Here is a 17601-nt window from a genome sequence, read left to right as displayed (position 1 = left end):
GACATTCGTTGTTTCGACAGCTCCTACTGGTATAAATGGACTATTTTTAACCTCACTTGAAATTTGTTCTTTAACAACATCCGTATACAAACTATTAATTCGATCTGTTTATCTGGCTTCAAATCTCCATCAGATGCTAAATGACCTTTCATATATCGTTCTTCTTCTGTCACGAAATCCAAAAGTTCTAAATAATTTCCTGTATTTACTGATACCTCAGATTCGTTATGACCACGAAGAGCTAACTCTTGCCGAGTTAAAAAGCAGATAGTCGAAATAAGTCTCTTAATTGTGTATTTAACAACTTCCGAAAGGAAATTTTGAGGACTCTTTTCGCCTACTCCCCAATTACGCTATTCGAAACCTTCATTATCCATTCCAAACAGTAGACAGGAAAAAAAGAAAAGAAAGGCTTGTTCCTTACAACGCTACTACTTAACCACCGTTTTTAATTGTACCGTTGTGTTTGGAAATGTCTTACAAATTTTCCATAAGATTTTTGTAACAGATAGATTGGGCGTCGGCTTTTGTTCTTTTACCAGTAGTTTATCTTCTAACGAAAGACGGGGGAGGAACACAGGGTTTTCAGTTAAAAAATTCAGTGGATCTTGTGATGAAATAAACGCGTCCGTGGCAGTTTGAGGTAGTCAGCAGTACCACACGCTACAGGATAATTATTTAAATATTAGACAACTTACAGTTTTCCTTTCGACAACACAATGACAAGACGAACTGACGATGACACCTCACACGTGACAGGACACAACGAAATATACTTCACTACACTACTTACTACATTTTAACTACAAAATTCATGTTCCAGGTTTCACCATAAACACGCCTACTGCTGTTGATATGAAAACCTACACACACGCTAAGGAACTGCCGAACTTTGAAATAATTAAGGCCATTAATTTTCAATCCGAGGGAAAATGAAAATACATAAGCTAGTTCCCGTCATCTTGATACAACATCCAATGATGCATTCACATTTATTCCCTATGAATATCTTCTTGTTATTTGTGTTTAAATAAACATTTAAATTAAGAGTTGAAGGTTTCTCATTCTGCCCAACTTGCTGCTAGTATTCTAGACGATGCGAAGTAGAGCTATTTGTTAGGGAACTGCTGAATGACTTGTCAATCCACTTACGCGTGTGTCCACCTGCTGGCGAGAATTAGAAACAAATCAAACGCCAGCTTTTATAAGCCGTATGCACGCTGTAGAAACCTCAATCTACCTCTTAAAATAAATGGGGTTACTGCGAATGCTCGCAACAGGAACGGATATCCGATCTGATATTGGTTACGAAGCTAGTGCAGTGGTGGATTATACCGGCAGGTGCATATACTAAGTTCCAACGTACAATATTTTAAAACATTTGCAAGGGTATGTGATCAGATCGTATTAAATTCAGTTTGGACGAATTACTTTGGTAGTTTTTGGGTAGGCTCAGCCTTAGACTTAATGGATGCTTCGCCACTGTTCTACAGCGTAAATCCAATAAATATTTATAATCTTGTATACTTACCCTCAGCAACGAAATGCTCTCCGGGCCACATTTCTCTCCTCCTTCTTTTACTTTCATCCTCTGTAAACAGAAAACAAAACGGAATTCAAATAGGTTATTAAAAATTTGTGAAGTCCTCAGTAATAATTATCAGTTTAAAAAAAGAAACGGCATGTCAAGGTACAATACTAAATGGTCACAAACCCCGACGACAGCTTTGATCAAAAACAAATTTTTGCGTTACCTGTAGTACGAGGGCATTTTGTGTCCTATGACACCATGTCTGAAGGCCCAATGTAATTACACCCGGTTCTGTCAAGTTTTAAGTATATATACAGCTGATAATGCAATTTCATTTCCTGCAGAACTTAATAATAGAAATGATAAATAACGTAAATCGAAAATACAATTTCACCAGAGTGTGGTAATACACTGTCCAGTCACATTAATGTGAGCAACTGCTAAAATCCTGAATAATGCAATTTCATTTCCTGCAGAACTTAATAATAGAAATGATAAATAACGTAAATCGAAAATACAATTTCACCAGAGTGTGGTAATACACTGTCCAGTCACATTAATGTGAGCAACTGCTAAAATCCTGAATAACCACCGGTGGTAGCGCAGACTGCTGCGAGATGTGTAGGAAGAAAGTGAGTGAGGTGCCAGAAGTTACCGTAAGTGATACTGAGCCATGCCACTCCAGTGCAATGACCAACTGCACTAGGTTTCTCGCTTGACGATCCATGGCATGTACAGTCGTGGACAAAACGAGCGAGACCCCTCGCCTTTTCGTTATGCTGATCCGCACAGCTCTAAAGTCTGCTACACAGCATATCAGGCAAGGCGGCGAAGTGCTACCAACTTACTATGCACAGGCGTGAAATTGACAAACTATCCGAACTTTGTCAGACTGTTTTCAATCATGTGTAAGGCTATATTAATGCTGATTAGTGTGTTAAACACAACACGTAAATAAAAGATATAAATGAAAGAAGAAACGCTAATTAGTATGAACTGTACTAATAAAAATGTATTTCAGCTTATCGAAATAACATAACTGTTTCAGTAAGACAAAGTACACCAGATCGTTACGAATTAGCAAAATATTATGCGCATTCGGCCGCGAAACGGTCTGTGTCAACGTTCAGATCAGTCATGCTGGATTACCGTTGCGGACCTACCATGAAAGTGTGCAAATGAGGCAATGCGGTAAGATTCATAACGAAATTCAGTTAAAAATCATTCAAGTCAAGTCAATTAAGCGGAAAAAGTAGGCAGTAACAAGAATGAAATTCTAGAAGATTTTCATATTTACATCCACAGGGCGCCGGTACAGAAAAAAGGTAGCAATAAAACGTATTGGGGAGCGCGAGAATTTCTTAAAATTGCTTTACTGATAGTCTATTTGCCTCCATCGAGATTAGAACCGAAAACAAACCAGACCTCCCTTGCAGCAGCAAACACCTTTCACTATGCTAGCAGACAACCCAGGCAACAGCCCTCTATTATTACCCCAGACATGAATAAGCCGGCAATTTCGGAATGAAAATGGCAAAATGATCTGCAGTTTCTGTTGCATAGAGCTTTCTGGACTCAAAAACTAGAATTTTCTACCTTTATGTTACTGCTTATGTGACAATCATTTGGAAAGTTTATCAAAATAACAAAGTACTGTTATTAGCGAATAAATTTAGTAGGATAATTCTGCACCACCCCAGGAAATTAACGGCTACATAGCTGCCAAACGTATTCTACAATGTCTCGCATTCTCCATTAGACTCGCCACAGCCAGAAAACGTTCATTAGCCGAAGTGTTTCTTAAGCTAGCTAACAATGGGAATGCTCGCACTTCTAAAACGCGGTGGCATTAATACTGGGATCTGAATTACCACGTGTATAAGCAAATGGATTTTATTTGCATACCTGTAAACGTGATTTGGATCGAAAGCGTAGCAACGATTAATATTCTGATGTATCGACTGCAACTAGAACGTTTCGAATAAAGAGTATGGGGAATTATTTATGCGTCCTCATCTTTAATAATTGTTGTAGCTGTTTTCGTTGTTAGTATTTCGTCACCAAAATCTGTAAAATGGAACCATACTAGTCTTACTTTCGTGACCGTCTATCTGTCTACCCAACCCATAAAACCCGTTTACCTCGAGTACGGGTAGACATAATAAGCGGAAATGTATCGCACTTCCTGCGGCATACCGTCCCTTGGTGGTGTAAAAAAGTGAGCTTCTATGTCAACGAAATCTAAAGATACAGCCGTTTATGTAAAGAAAATTTACGCGGAAGGTCAAAAAATGGCTCTAAGAACTATGCGACCAAACTGCTTAGGTCATCAGTCCCCTAGACCTAGAACTACTTAAACCAACCCAACCTAACACACAGCCATGCCTGGGGAAGGGTTCGAACTGACGGCGAAAGAAGCCGCGCGGTCCGCGATATGAAGCCGTTGAACGCCCTGCTAACCCGCGCCGGCAAGCTGTTAATATCATCCGGTGTTACTAAAAAGTGATTCACTTGTGGTGAGTGATTTTCTGCGCAGTTGATTTAAGACAGAATAACTAAAATATATTTGATGTTATGGAAGGGGAAGGACGCCTAATTCATTTCCCATTGTCTTTATTTATGATGTTAGATTCGCAATCTGAGCATACGTACTATCCATAACCACAGTTTAGCGCCGAGTCATAGTCACAGATACGCGAATACAACACATTGGCTTATACTTGAGGTATTTCGTTTCCTACGAAGTGGTGGCAGACGATGCTGTGGCGTCTTAGAACCGCGAGCTTTATCTCAGCACATCAGCTGAGCGAACGTTTTCTTCCTGCTGCTAGTCTAAAGGACAATGGCAACACCGTAGAATACGTTTGACATCTATGTGATCATCGATTTACGTCCTTGAATGGTTCATAATTATGTTAGTAAATCCACTCGATATTTTTATGTCCTTTAAATTACATATGCTACATAATTCGCACTGAATACGTAGGAAATGTATGTTATTTGGTCCAGGAAGCACGTTCCAACAGAAACTGCTGCTTACATTCACATTTATGTTGCGAATTAGTCGTCTTATCCACCACTTGGACAACGAGGATGCTCTGTTTTGTTACAGTTGTTTCATAGCTTAGTTGTATTGTGTGTTGGTGGCGTTGCCAGTTTGCATACTGCGCATGTAACAAACAATAAAAGAGTTGGATGCCTACAATGATCAGTGTATTTGAATAATGTTTGTTGTGATCGTAATTTACGTAACATGCTCTTCGACTTCCAATTAGACAATTTGTGGAAAAATGTTTTACCTTGCTAGTGCTAGTTTCAAACATTGTCTGACTGAGAAAACATAGGCATGAAGGAGTCAGTGAAAGCAATTATTCGCCATTATAGCAAACTTTTGAATCCACTGTACACTTGAATTCTCTATATTGATTCTGAGAGTTTTGTAATTCCTCTTGTTATTTACTGTCTCAATGTCATCCGTTAGAATAAAATAGTTAATATAGTCTTACACATGATTGAAAACAGTCTGACAAAATTCGGATAGTTTGTCCATTTCACGCCTGTTCTAGGCGCTTCAGTCTAGAACCGCGCGACCGCTATGGTCACAGGTTCGAATCCTGCCTCGGCCATGGATGTGTGTGATGTCCTTAGGTTAGATAGGTTTAAGTAGTTCTAAGTTCTAGGGGGCTGATGACCTCAGATGTTAAGTCCCATAGTGCTCAGAGCCTTTTTTTTTCACGCCTGTGCATAGTATGTTGGTAGCACTTCACCGCCTTGCCTGTTAAGCTGTGTAGCAGACTTTAAAGCTTTGCGGATCAGCATAACGAAAAGGCGAGGGGTCTCGCTCGTTTTGTCCACGACTGTACATCCCGATTGAAATGGTCCCACAGATTGTCAATTGGGCTTAAATCCGGGGAGTTTGGTGGCCAGGGGAGTACGGTGAACTCACACTTGTTCTCTTCATATCAGCACGTACACTGCGAGCTGCGTGACACGTTGCTTTCTCCTGCTGGTAGATAGTGCCGAAGAAAAAAAGCTACATGTATGGGTGGATATGTTCCCCAGGGATAGATGCGTACATATGTTGATCCATTGTGCTTTCCAGAATGACGAGATGACCACAGGATCACGTGACCGTAACGCTCCGCCTTCCGGCCTGGACTCTTCTGACGATTATTGTAGGGTGTTTGCTTTCATAAGTTTCACGACGTACTGGCCATTTTTCCGATGGAGCATACAACGTGATTAATCTGAAAAGATTACCTGTCGCCAGCTACGTCCAGCTGCGGTATTGGAGAGGAAATTCTAGCCTTCGTCGCCGATGAACAGCAGTTAGCATGGGGGCATGAACGAGGCTCCTGCTGGAAAGGCTTATGCGTAGCAACGTTCGCTGAACGGTCATTGAGAAGTTCCTGTTGGCAGCCTTTGGTTCATGCAGGCGGACAGTTGCTGAACAGTTGCACGTCTATTCCTCCGTATAGGTTTCCGCAGCCATCGTTCATCCCTGTCATCTATGGGTCGGTATGTACCACAGTTGTCTCGGCTCTGGTTTTAGATAGCACCGTTTTCCCATTTACGGTATAGCTTAACCACGGCGGCCCACGAACAGTTTAAAAACATTGCAGTTTCGGAAATGCTTCCACCTTTGGCTCGAGAGCCTATGATCATGCCGTTTTGGACGCAAAATAAAGCGCTCCGTTTTCACGTTACGACAACGGCTGCACTCGATTCCGCCTCCTTCCTGCACTCTTTATACTGTATACCCCACATCGCTCAGCAGTTTGGTCCCATAAGACCTTACGACAAATTTGACAAAATGATTCAAATGGCTCTAAGTACTGAGATTATCAGTCCCCTAGACTTAGAACCTAACTAACATAAGGACTTCTCACACATCCCTGTCCGAGGCAGGATTCGAACCTGCGACCGTAGCAGCAGCGTGGTTCCGGACTAAAGCGTCTAGATCCGCTCTGCCGCAGAGCAGATGTGACTTTTTTGAGCCGTGAACATTAGGTTGCGTGCAATATAGAAAACGGCTCCTCAAGCTCCCATCAGAGAAATTTAATAAAGTGTATTGTAATCGAAATCCACAGGCAAACCACCAAAGAGGCTGAGGAGCAGAGTGAAATAAAAAGACCCAAGAAAGCTCATATATAATTCAGCCATAGTACGGCAACTCATTGTGACATACGAGGTGTGGCTAGAAAAAAACCGGACTAGTACTGGTGAACCAATAAAACGAATGCAATAAGGCTGAAAGTCGCGTGGACTGTCACGTGACTCTCGCTCCGCCTACTGCTCGAGTTTCATTTGCCTCCTGCACTCAGTCTGCCCGTGGCGTCTGTTTTAAGTAGTTGACGTTTTGTCTGTGCGTCGGAAAATGTTGAGTGTACAGAAAGAACAGCGTGTTAACATCAAATTTTGTTTCAAACTAGGAAAATCTGCAAGTGAAACGTTTGTAATGTTACAACAAGTGTACGGCGATGATTGTTTATCGCGAACACAAGTGTTTGAGTGGTTTAAACGATTTAAAGATGGCTGCGAAGACACCAGTGATGACACTCGCACTGGCAGACCATTGTCAGCAAAAACTGATGCAAACATTGAAAAAATCGGTAAACTTGTTCGACAAGATCGCCGTTTAACAATCAGAGCAGTGTCTGAGTTAACAGGAGTTGACAAGGAAAGTGTTAGGCAGATTCTTCATGAAAGTTTCAACATGAACAAAGTGTGTTCAAAAATGGTTCCAAAGTGTCTCACAATTGAACAGAAGGAACGCCGAAGAATGATTTGTTCTGACATCCTGGAAACTCCTGTTAACTCAGACACTGCTCTGATTGTCAAACGGCGATCTTGTCGAACAAGTTTACCGATTTTTTCAATGTTTGCATCAGTTTTTGCTGACAATGGTCTGCCAGTGCGAGTGTCATCACTGGTGTCTTCGCAGCCATCTTTAAATCGTTTAAACCACTCAAACACTTGTGTTCGCGATAAACAATCATCGCCGTACACTTGTTGTAACATTACAAACGTTTCACTTGCAGATTTTCCTAGTTTGAAACAAAATTTGATGTTAACACGCTGTTCTTTCTGTACACTCAACATTTTCCGACGCACAGACAAAACGTCAACTACTTAAAACAGACGCCACGGGCAGACTGAGTGCAGGAGGCAGATGAAACTCGAGCAGTAGGCGGAGCGCTAGTCACGTGACAGGCCACGCGACTTTCAGCCTTATTGCATTCGTTTTATTGGTTCACCAGTACTAGTCCGGTTTTTTTTCTAGCCACACCTCGTAAACTCAACAAGTCGTTGAAAGTCTCCTACAGAAATATTGAGCCTTGCTCCCTCATAGCCGGTTCGGGTCGACGAGAGCACCCAGTCCATTCCATGTAAACATAGCCCCAACTATTATGAAGCCACGACCAGCTTGACCAATGCCTTGTTGACAACTTGTGTCCGTTGCTTCGGGCGTCTGCACCACTCTCGAACCGTGCTATCAGCTCTAGCCAACTGAAATGACTCATCTGACCAGACAACGGTTTTCCGGTAGTTTACAGTCTAACCGATATGGTGACGAGCACAGCAGAGGTGCTGTAGGCGATGTCATGCAGTTAGCAAAGGCACTCACATCGGTCGTTTGCTACCGTAGCCCATTAACGCCATACCTTGTCGCATTGTCCTAACGGATACGTTCATCGTAGTCTGACATTGATTTCTGCCGTCATTTCACGCAGTGTTGCTTGTCTGTTAGCACTGGCAACTCTACGTAAACGTCTCTGCTCTAGTTCGTTCAGTGAAGGCCGTCGGCCACTGCATTGTCTGTGGTGAGAGATAATGCCTAAAATGTGTTATTCTCGGCTCACTCTTGACACTGTGGATCTCGGAATACTGAATTCCCTAACGATTTCCGAAATGGAGTGTCCCATGCGTCTAGCTCCCTCTACCATTCCTCGTTCACAGTCTGTTAATTACTGTCGTACGGCCATAATCGTGTGTAACACTTTTTCTCATGAATCAGCCGTGTGCAAACGACAGCTTAGCTAACGCACTGCCCTGTTATACAGGGCTATTACAAATGATTGAAGCGATTTCATAAATGCACTGTAGCTCCATTCATTGACATATGGTCACGACACACTACAGATACGTAGAAAAGCTCATAAAGTTTTGTTCGGCTGAAGCCGCACTTCAGGTTTCTGCCGCCAGAGCGCTCGAGAGCGCTTTGAGACAAAATGGCGACAGGAGCCGAGAAAGCGTATGTCGTGCTTGAAATGCACTCACATCAGTCAGTCATAACAGTGCAACGACACTTCAGGACGATGTTCAACAAAGATCCACCAACTGCTAACTCCATTCGGCGATGGTATGCGCAGTTTAAAGCTTCTGGATGCCTCTGTAAGGGGAAATCAACGGGTCGGCCTGCAGTGAGCGAAGAAACGGTTGAACGCGTGCGGGCAAGTTTCACACGTAGCTCGCGGAAGTCGACGAATAAAGCAAGCAGGGAGCTAAACGTACCACAGCCGACGGTTTGGAAAATCTTACGGAAAAGGCTAAAGCAGAAGCGTTACCGTTTACAATTGCTACAAGCCCTGACACCCGATGACAAAGTCAAACGCTTTGAATTTTCGGCGCGGTTGCAACAGCTCATGGAAGAGGATGCGTTGAGTGCGAAACTTGTTTTCAGTGATGAAGCAACATTTTTTCTTAATGGTGAAGTGAACAGACACAATGTGCGAATCTGGGCGGCAGAGAATCCTCACGCATTCGTACAGCAAATTCGCAATTCACCAAAAGTTAACGTGTTTTGTGCAATCTCACGATTTAAAGTTTACGGCCCCTTTTTCTTCTGCGAAAAAAACGTAACAGGACACGTGTATCTGGACATGCTGGAAAATTGGCTCATGCCACAACTGGAGACCGACAGCGCCGACTTCATCTTTCAACAGGATGGTGCTCCACCGCACTCCCATCATGATGTTCGGCATTTCTTAAACAGGAGATTGGAAAACCGATGGATCGGTCGTGGTGGAGATCATGATCAGCAATTCATGTCATGGCCTCCACGCTCTCCCGACTTAACCCCATGCGATTTCTTTCTGTGGGGTCATGTGAAAGATTCAGTGTTCCTCTACCAAGAAACATGCCAGAACTGCGAGCTCGCATCAACGATGCTTTCGAACTCATTGATGGGGACATGCTGCGCCGAGTGTCGGAGGAACTTGATTATCGGCTTGATGTCTGCCGAATCACTAAAGGGGCACATATCGAACATTTGTGAATGCCTAAAAAAAACTTTTTGAATTTTTGTATGTGTGTGCAAAGCATCGTGAAAATATCTCAAATAATAAAGTTATTGTAGAGCTGTGAAATCGCTTCAATCATTTGTAATAACCCTGTACTTTGTGTACGCGATACTACCGCCATCTGTTCTGTGCATATCGCTATCCCGAGACCGGTCACCTCACTGTATAACACATCTGCCAATGAGACTCTCAATCCTTGCATTCCTTATTATTCTCAATCCCCTCGATCCCACTATCATAACAATAAAGGTTTTTTCGCTGAAACTAATAGGTTATTACTTGAAATAGTGACAGATCAGTCTTTATCTCTCACTGAGCTTTTGTATAGAGTGAGCTTTTATCCCTCATGATTGCTATCGATTATGTACGTTGATTCTTGTTGTTGGATCTGATTGTGCTTTACTATAATTATAATTTAGTCTTATGAAAAACCTTATCGTACATCGAGTAATTATTGCGTAGAAATATACGCATATCTGTTGCACTGTAATATATCTAATATTACATAATACACTCCCCCCGTCAGTGTAAATAACATATAAACGAATGAAACTACATATCTGTCAATCTTAGAAAATTCTTACATGTTCGCACTGGTATTATTGTTAAATTATGGCAACTTATCGTCTAAAATACAGAAAGTAAGCGTCTGTATAATCTTTAGAGAGTTTAAACTGCTGAAGTATTTTGCAATTTAAACGCAAATAATTTTTTAGGCTTAGCTTTCAAATTAAATGAGAATGAATGGAAGCAAGTAATTAGCTTAATCTAAAAACCAGCAGACATTTTGTATGAAAGTGTCAGATTTTTATATCAAGCGTTAACGGAATGTTTTTCCACAAAGTGCCATTATTAAATCAACATGGGATAAATTTATACCTCTGTTTTGCACGCGAAAGGCCAGCAGTTTCCAAAGTACAATCGACAGGGTACCATCGTAGCATGCACATTCCAAATATTTCTTGACCAAAGTATCGAGATAATGTTTTTGGCGGCTGTTTGTACGGGAAAGGTTGAATATAGTGGTAGTAGTATGTTTTTTCAGGTGTCACTAATAGAGCTGATGTCAAAGAATTCGTAATAAGTGAATAATGTTAGTAATAGGTAATTCAGCTTTGTACAGTAAGCAGTATATGTTCCTTCAGACATGCATGCATGTGTGAAGGAACAGACATTGTTAAATAAGTAGAATCTAAAAAAGACACTATCCCTGAAAAATAAAGTACGGTACCAGGTAGAGCTGATCTTCCACCACTACTAATGATCCCTTTTCCTATTCCCCTAGCATATGTAGCACGAAAGCGGCTGTCTATATGTCTCTGTACGAACCTTAATTTCCCTCGTCTTCACGGCGCCTAGGCGTAATGCACGTAGGCGACAGCAGACTATTTCTGCAATTAGCATCACTTGTCTTTTCTCTAAATTTTCTCAATAGACTCTCACGAGGAAACGTCATCTCCCTTCAGCTATTCTCATTTTAGTTCACGAAACATGTCTGTAACACTCACGTGTTGATTAAACTTGCCAATAACAGAAGGCTTCTGAATTTCTTTGATAACTTCGTTTAATCTGACCTGGTGAGGATACCAAACACTCAAGCACTACTTAACAATGGGTTGCAATAGCCTTCTGTAGCCTTGTTCCAAGAAGCCAAAGGCGACCATTCGTCTTCCTGCTGCCGACTTAACGTGCTCATTCCATTTCATATCGTTTAGGAATGTTACACCTAAATAGTTAATCGACGTGGCTGTGTCAAGAAGCGTTCCACTAGAACTGTATTCGAAAACTACAGGATTGTTTTTTCTACATATCAGCTTTAACTTACATTCTTTGCATTTAGCGCAACCTGCAGTTCACCATAAACATAGTTTTCTGTCTGAGTCATCCTTCTGCACTCACTCAACGGCGATATTTTCCCGTACACTACACCGTCATCAGTAGACCGTCCCACACTAATGGCCACCTATCCCTCAGATCATTTATGTACAAGGGTTAGACAAAAATATGGAAACACCGAGACAAATGCACCCTTGAACATTAATACAGATTCTAGCCATGATGTATGTTGAGTTCTTGTATTTGACCACGAACGCCACTAGTGCAATGTCCTCAATACATTGCAAATGTCAGTCGTGGTCTGAACAGTGTCCTGTGTAGTCGTGAGTGCATTATGTCTGAGCTAAGTGAATTCTAAAAAGCGAAGGTTGTTGGTGCTCTTATGGTGGATGTTTCCAAACGCAAGGCAGCCGAAGTCTTTGGTGCTTCAAGAGGCACCATACGTAATGTTTATACCGCATACAGGAAAAGACCGCAGAGTCACAACACAGATGAAAAGTCGTATTGAGTGCTCGTGAAACTTGATCATTGAACAGGATTGTGGCCAAAGGTAAGGAAACGACAGCTGCAAATGCCACTGCAGAACCGACTTTCGCACTGGCGAACCCCGTCCAAAAATAAAAATAAAAAAAAAAAAAATGCAGGGCTAGTTGGAATTCCAAAACCACTTATCGGTCATGCAAATGTCCATAACAAGAAAAGGTGGTGCCGTAAAATTCGGAGTCCATACGTCCTGGAATATGGTGCAATTGAGTAATATCATTTATCCCAATGAGTCTAGTTTCGCACTGTTCCCAACTTCTTTAACTTCTAAGCAAGTTTACTTCACATGAGTGAAACATGCTGGTGTTCCGTGATAATTTTGGCAGCCATGTCGTGGTCTTCCATGGGCCCCATGGTTACTCTGCAAGACAGCATTACTGCCAAGGATCATGTGACCATTTTAGGAGGATGAATTGTCACATGTCCCTTGACTAACAAAGCCATCAGATCTCAGTATTGTTGAGCCTTTGTGGTCTAGTTTGGAGAGAATGTTGTGTGATCGCTAACCACCGCCATCATAGTTACCTGAACTTGCCACCATTTTGCAGCCGGCCGGAGTGACCGAGCGGTTAAAGGCGCTACAGTCTGGAACCGCACGACCGCTACGGTCGCAGGTTCGAATCCTGCCTCGGGCATGAATGTGTGTGATGTCCTTAGGTTAGTTAGGTTTAAGTAGTTCTAAGTTCTAGGGGACTTATGACCACAGCAGTTGAGTCCCATAGTGCTCAGAGCCATTTGAACCATTTTGCAGGAGGTATGGTATACGAGTAAGTTGAAAACCGCCCGCCCGGTTGGCCGTGCGGTCTAACGCACGGCTTTCCGGGCGGGAAGGGGCTCCTGGTCCCCGGCACGAATCCGCCGGGCGGCTTTGTGTCGACATCCGGTGAACCGGCCAGTCTGTGGATGGTTTTTAGGCGGTTTTCCATCTGCCTCGGCGAATGCGGGCTGGTTCCCCCTATTCCGCCTCAGTTACACTGTGTCGGCGATTGCTGCGCAAATAAGTTCTCCACGTACGCGTACACTACCATTACTCTACCACGCAAACATAGTGGTTACACTCGTCTGGTGTGAGACGTTCCCGGGGGGGGCCACCGGGGGCCGAACCGCACAATAACCCTGGGTTCGGTATGGGGCGGCGGAGGGGTGAAGGTGACTGCGGTAGTCGTCGTGGGGTTGTGGACCACTGCGGCTGCGGCGGGGACGGAGCCTCTCCGTCGTTTCTAGGTCCCCGGTTAACATACAATACAATACATACATACAAGTTGAAAACCATGTAGAACCGTATTTATCCATTTCGCGATGACTGTAAGTTGTTCTGAATGCCAACGTGTTTCTTAACGTGTTACACATGGTAATATGTTGTTTTTTGGTGTTTCCACCAAAATTCTTGACGATATCCTGATCTCTCATGAACACTCGCGTTTCTCAGGATATCGTGTGATAACTGGGTAAGCTGAGTTTCGTACAAGCAGTGCTTTCCAAATCGGTTCATATTTGTGAATGGAAGCATTTCTGCCTCAAGGAACTTTAGTGCATTCCAACCTAGAATATGCTCGAGAATTCTGCAACAATCCGATTTTAAGGATATTGGTCTGTAATTATGCGGGTACGTTATTTAACCCTTTGTATGTACGAGAGTCCTGCATTTTATTCGAGTCGCTCAGGACTTTGCAATGGGCGGGGAATTCGTGACAAATGCAAGCTGATTAAGATGCCAACACCGTAGAATACTATCTGTAAAACCGAAATGCAAATCCTTCCAGAACTGGCGACTTACTTGTTTTCAACTCTTTCAGCTTATTCTAAACACCAAGGATATTTAATGCTATGTCCTCCGTACGGGAGTCTCTGCGTAAACCATATTTTTGAACGCGAAATTTCAAACTTAAACTTTGCTTTTGCTGTCTTCTGTTACCACAACAGACTGGTCGACGAATCAGTGAAGACAAGCCTTCGACCTGCTTAGTGACTTTACGTACGAAGAGAATTTTTTCGGATGCTCGGAAAGATCTTTTACTAATATGTTTTCTTTTAATTACTAGTGCAAAATCTGTTTAGGATTTTGTTAGGTGAGATGGTTAAATAGCTACGAATGACTGTGGAAGTAATTGTATGCTTCGCGCTTCGATCTTTTTGTAGCGCACGAATCTGTAGTGAGTTTTGCCTGTTGACAAACGTGTTGTTCCTTGAGTCGAGAATGCAACAACTTCTGTTTCGTCAGCAGTTTCCGAAATTTGGTATCAAACCACGATGGGTCTTTTGAGTCCTTAATCCAGTTACTCGGCACAAACGTCTCTCATTAAGATGGATATCCATGGTGAGAGTTCCATCTCAGGAAAATCACCCTCCCAATTTCCATATTACTAGACGCACACATCTCCATACACCTCACACAGCCATTGGTGTAACAAAATAATGGACGACAAAACACACTAGACAAAACTTATTTCTTCAAAATTCAAATAATGGTTAACGAATGTAATGAGCTACCGTATTGTATTACATTTCTATTCATTTGCTGAAGGCTGTTCATTTAAGCTGTATGGCCGCTGATAGTTACTTCCCGGTAGAAGCAGGAAGTCTTCCTCATTGGAACAACTGCAAACCTATGCAGTTTTTCATTGAGTAATTGTTGGACAGCAGACTTCATTTAATTAATTTCATAATAAATGATACAAATAGGCACCACATTCGTCCGTAAACGCCTCAATTACGTGCAGGCACGAAACTCTGCCTACCGGTAGGGCTCGAGAGAGTTGCTAGTGGTTGATAACTGTATCTCTCATCTTTTTCACAGTCAACAATGAGTTGCGAGTGAGCAGTGGTGCATGAATGTGGTTTAGTTAGAAGTTTGTGCACGGTTAGGTGTAAAAGCGCAGGAATGGGGTGAAAAAATTACCAGTATTTGTATTTTACAAACGAAGGAAAACCGAAAGTTAAATTGAAGGAATCAAAATATATACTGAAAGATTACACCTCCTTTCTATATTATACTGAACGAGATTCGACACATGAAAGCCTAAGGTTTGTCGAATATTCTTATTAGTCATTGACCTATTTTGACTCAGTGCTTGCTGCTGATTAATAGGAATTGCACCAAATATTTATTCAATTAATTAGACGCTTTACTTTGAATTAAACAGCATACCAAAACGGATAACGCAGGCAACCAATGGAGATAACTGAATGAGACTGTTTGCAGCACAATCTGACACGATGAATATCCACATGATATTCTGATATAATTACTGTTATTTCAGAGGATAAATCTGTTCAGGACTGCAGTGTCAGAATTGTGGAGCGGGGGGGGGGACAGGTGACTAAATTATTAGTGTGAACAATCCGAGGGTAATTCTCGTTTAAAGATACAATTTATTACAGGACTCCACCCAAATTTCGAAGGTGAACGAAACATATACATAGCATACTTCGCGCTGAGGGCGCTCAACATCTACACCCACCGAGCGAGGTGGCGCAATGGTTAGCACACTGGACTCGCATTCGGGAGGACGACGGTTCAATCCCGTCTCCAGCCATCCTGATTTAGGTTTTCCGTGATTTCCCTAAATCGTTTCAGGCAAATGCCGGGATGGTTCCTTTGAAAGGGCACGGCCGATTTCCTTCCCATTCCTTTCCTAACCCGAGCTTGCGCTCCGTCTCTAATGACCTCGTTGTCGACGGGACGTTAAACACTAACCACCACCAACATCTACACCAAAGTGGTCTCGTAGTTTACTATGAATGGTATTGGGAGGAACTTACGTTGCTACCGTAATTAAGGTACTTCTCATACGTAGCTTTAGTATTCATATAACTCACACATTGCTTAATGGCTACTGTTTCTAGTAACTACCCACACAACATGGCTAGTGGGGTCTGAATAGATTCAGTGAGAACAGTGACAACTTAATCACAAGATACCATTGGAGGACAAGTGGTAATGTAGGAGATAAAAATACGAGACGAAACAAAACACATAAATCAACGGTGCACCCTGTCCTATCTTCACACGAACACACTCTTAGCCAGACATGAAATTCTTCAAGAGCGATTAATGATCATTGACTGTGCTTCCAACACCATGTGGGTGATCGAAAATCAATAACAGAACTGTGTATTCACCATGTTGAATCGTCCTTGGTTTATCAGAAAAATTCCAAACGCAACACACACAAAACCTATTATGAATTTCGTCAAGTAAGATCATCGACCACTGAATGTGCAGCCAACACCAAAGGATGATTGGAAGTCAATGGCACAATTATGTACTCACCAAGCTGGATCGTACTTGCATTAATAGCAACACATGGAAATTCTACCATTTATTAACCCATGTAGCAGATGGCTCTTGTTGCGTGTAGTTGTGCTCTGGTGGGACAGCTGGGACAGTGACCAAGCAAGCAAAAATAAATAAAATCAAATAATTCTGCAAACAAGAATACCTAAATAATGCACACTATTCACTCGATTGTAAACCTAAGGCGAAACAAATCCGTGAAAGTGCCTACTGTCTGATATGACATGGAACGCATTCTCAGCTGCGAATATGGACAACCATCAGCTGTATGATGGAGTGACAATGAAAATTTGTGCTGGACCGTGACTGGAATCCATATTTCCTGTATACTGCGAGCAGTCCATGGTTCTGAGCACTATGGGACTTAACATCTGTGGTCATCAGTCCCCTAGAACTTAGAACTACTTAAACCTAACTAACCTAAGGACATCACACACATCCATGCCCGAGGCAGGATTCGAACCTGCGACCGTAGCAGTCGCGCGGTTCCGGACTGCGCGCCTAGAACCGCTAGACCACCGCGGCCGGCAGCAGCAGTCCATGCCTGCTTCACGACCTGACCAAAATTTCCGTATGTTGGCAACAATGTGCCTGTAACTTGCACTCGTACATCCATTATGAATATTCCCGTACAGGAGAGACGTTTCAACTGAGAGTCGCTCGCCCAATGTAAGAGGGAAAATTAATTCGTATGCTATTTTGATGATTTATTGCAGTTTAGAGTAGTCAGATGACGAAAAATTGCGGAAACATTCTGACGGTGCCCATAGAAGTGCCCCCTATATTTCTCTTTGAACTCAAAATGATTTAGTTTCTGAAATAAACCTCACAGTTTTATGTTATGGATTGTCCCACAAGTCGTGCGTGAGTGGGAACACTGTGTACGAGGGTTGCCGAGAAAGTAATGCACCACATTTTTTTTCTCAGCCGAAAACAATGCTACGAATACGAAACGTTACATATGTATTGTTTGAAGACTCCTGAGTGAGGGCGCCAAATTTCTGTCACTTTCGACAGATAGCGCAGCTGCAGAAGTTTCTAAATGGCGTCTGTAGGTGATGTACGTTACAAGCAACGTGCTTGAACTGAGT

The 17601-nt window shown here is 42.4% G+C and overlaps 1 protein-coding gene across 1 annotated transcript in view; it reads right to left on the bottom strand.

The window, feature by feature from the left end:
• LOC126249436 (uncharacterized) overlaps nt 1–17601 on the bottom strand; it is a 780472-nt gene that overhangs the window by 405477 nt on the left and 357394 nt on the right. The window contains exon 4 of the mRNA XM_049951089.1: nt 1532–1591. Coding sequence (XP_049807046.1) covers nt 1532–1591 — 60 coding nt within the window. The remainder of the gene's footprint in view (nt 1–1531; nt 1592–17601) is intronic.

Source organism: Schistocerca nitens, chromosome 3 (assembly GCF_023898315.1).
Source record: "Schistocerca nitens isolate TAMUIC-IGC-003100 chromosome 3, iqSchNite1.1, whole genome shotgun sequence".
Lineage (NCBI taxonomy): Eukaryota > Metazoa > Arthropoda > Insecta > Orthoptera > Acrididae > Schistocerca > Schistocerca nitens.
The sequence above is the reverse complement of the archived record's forward strand: the minus strand, read 5'-3'. Positions and strand labels throughout refer to the sequence as shown.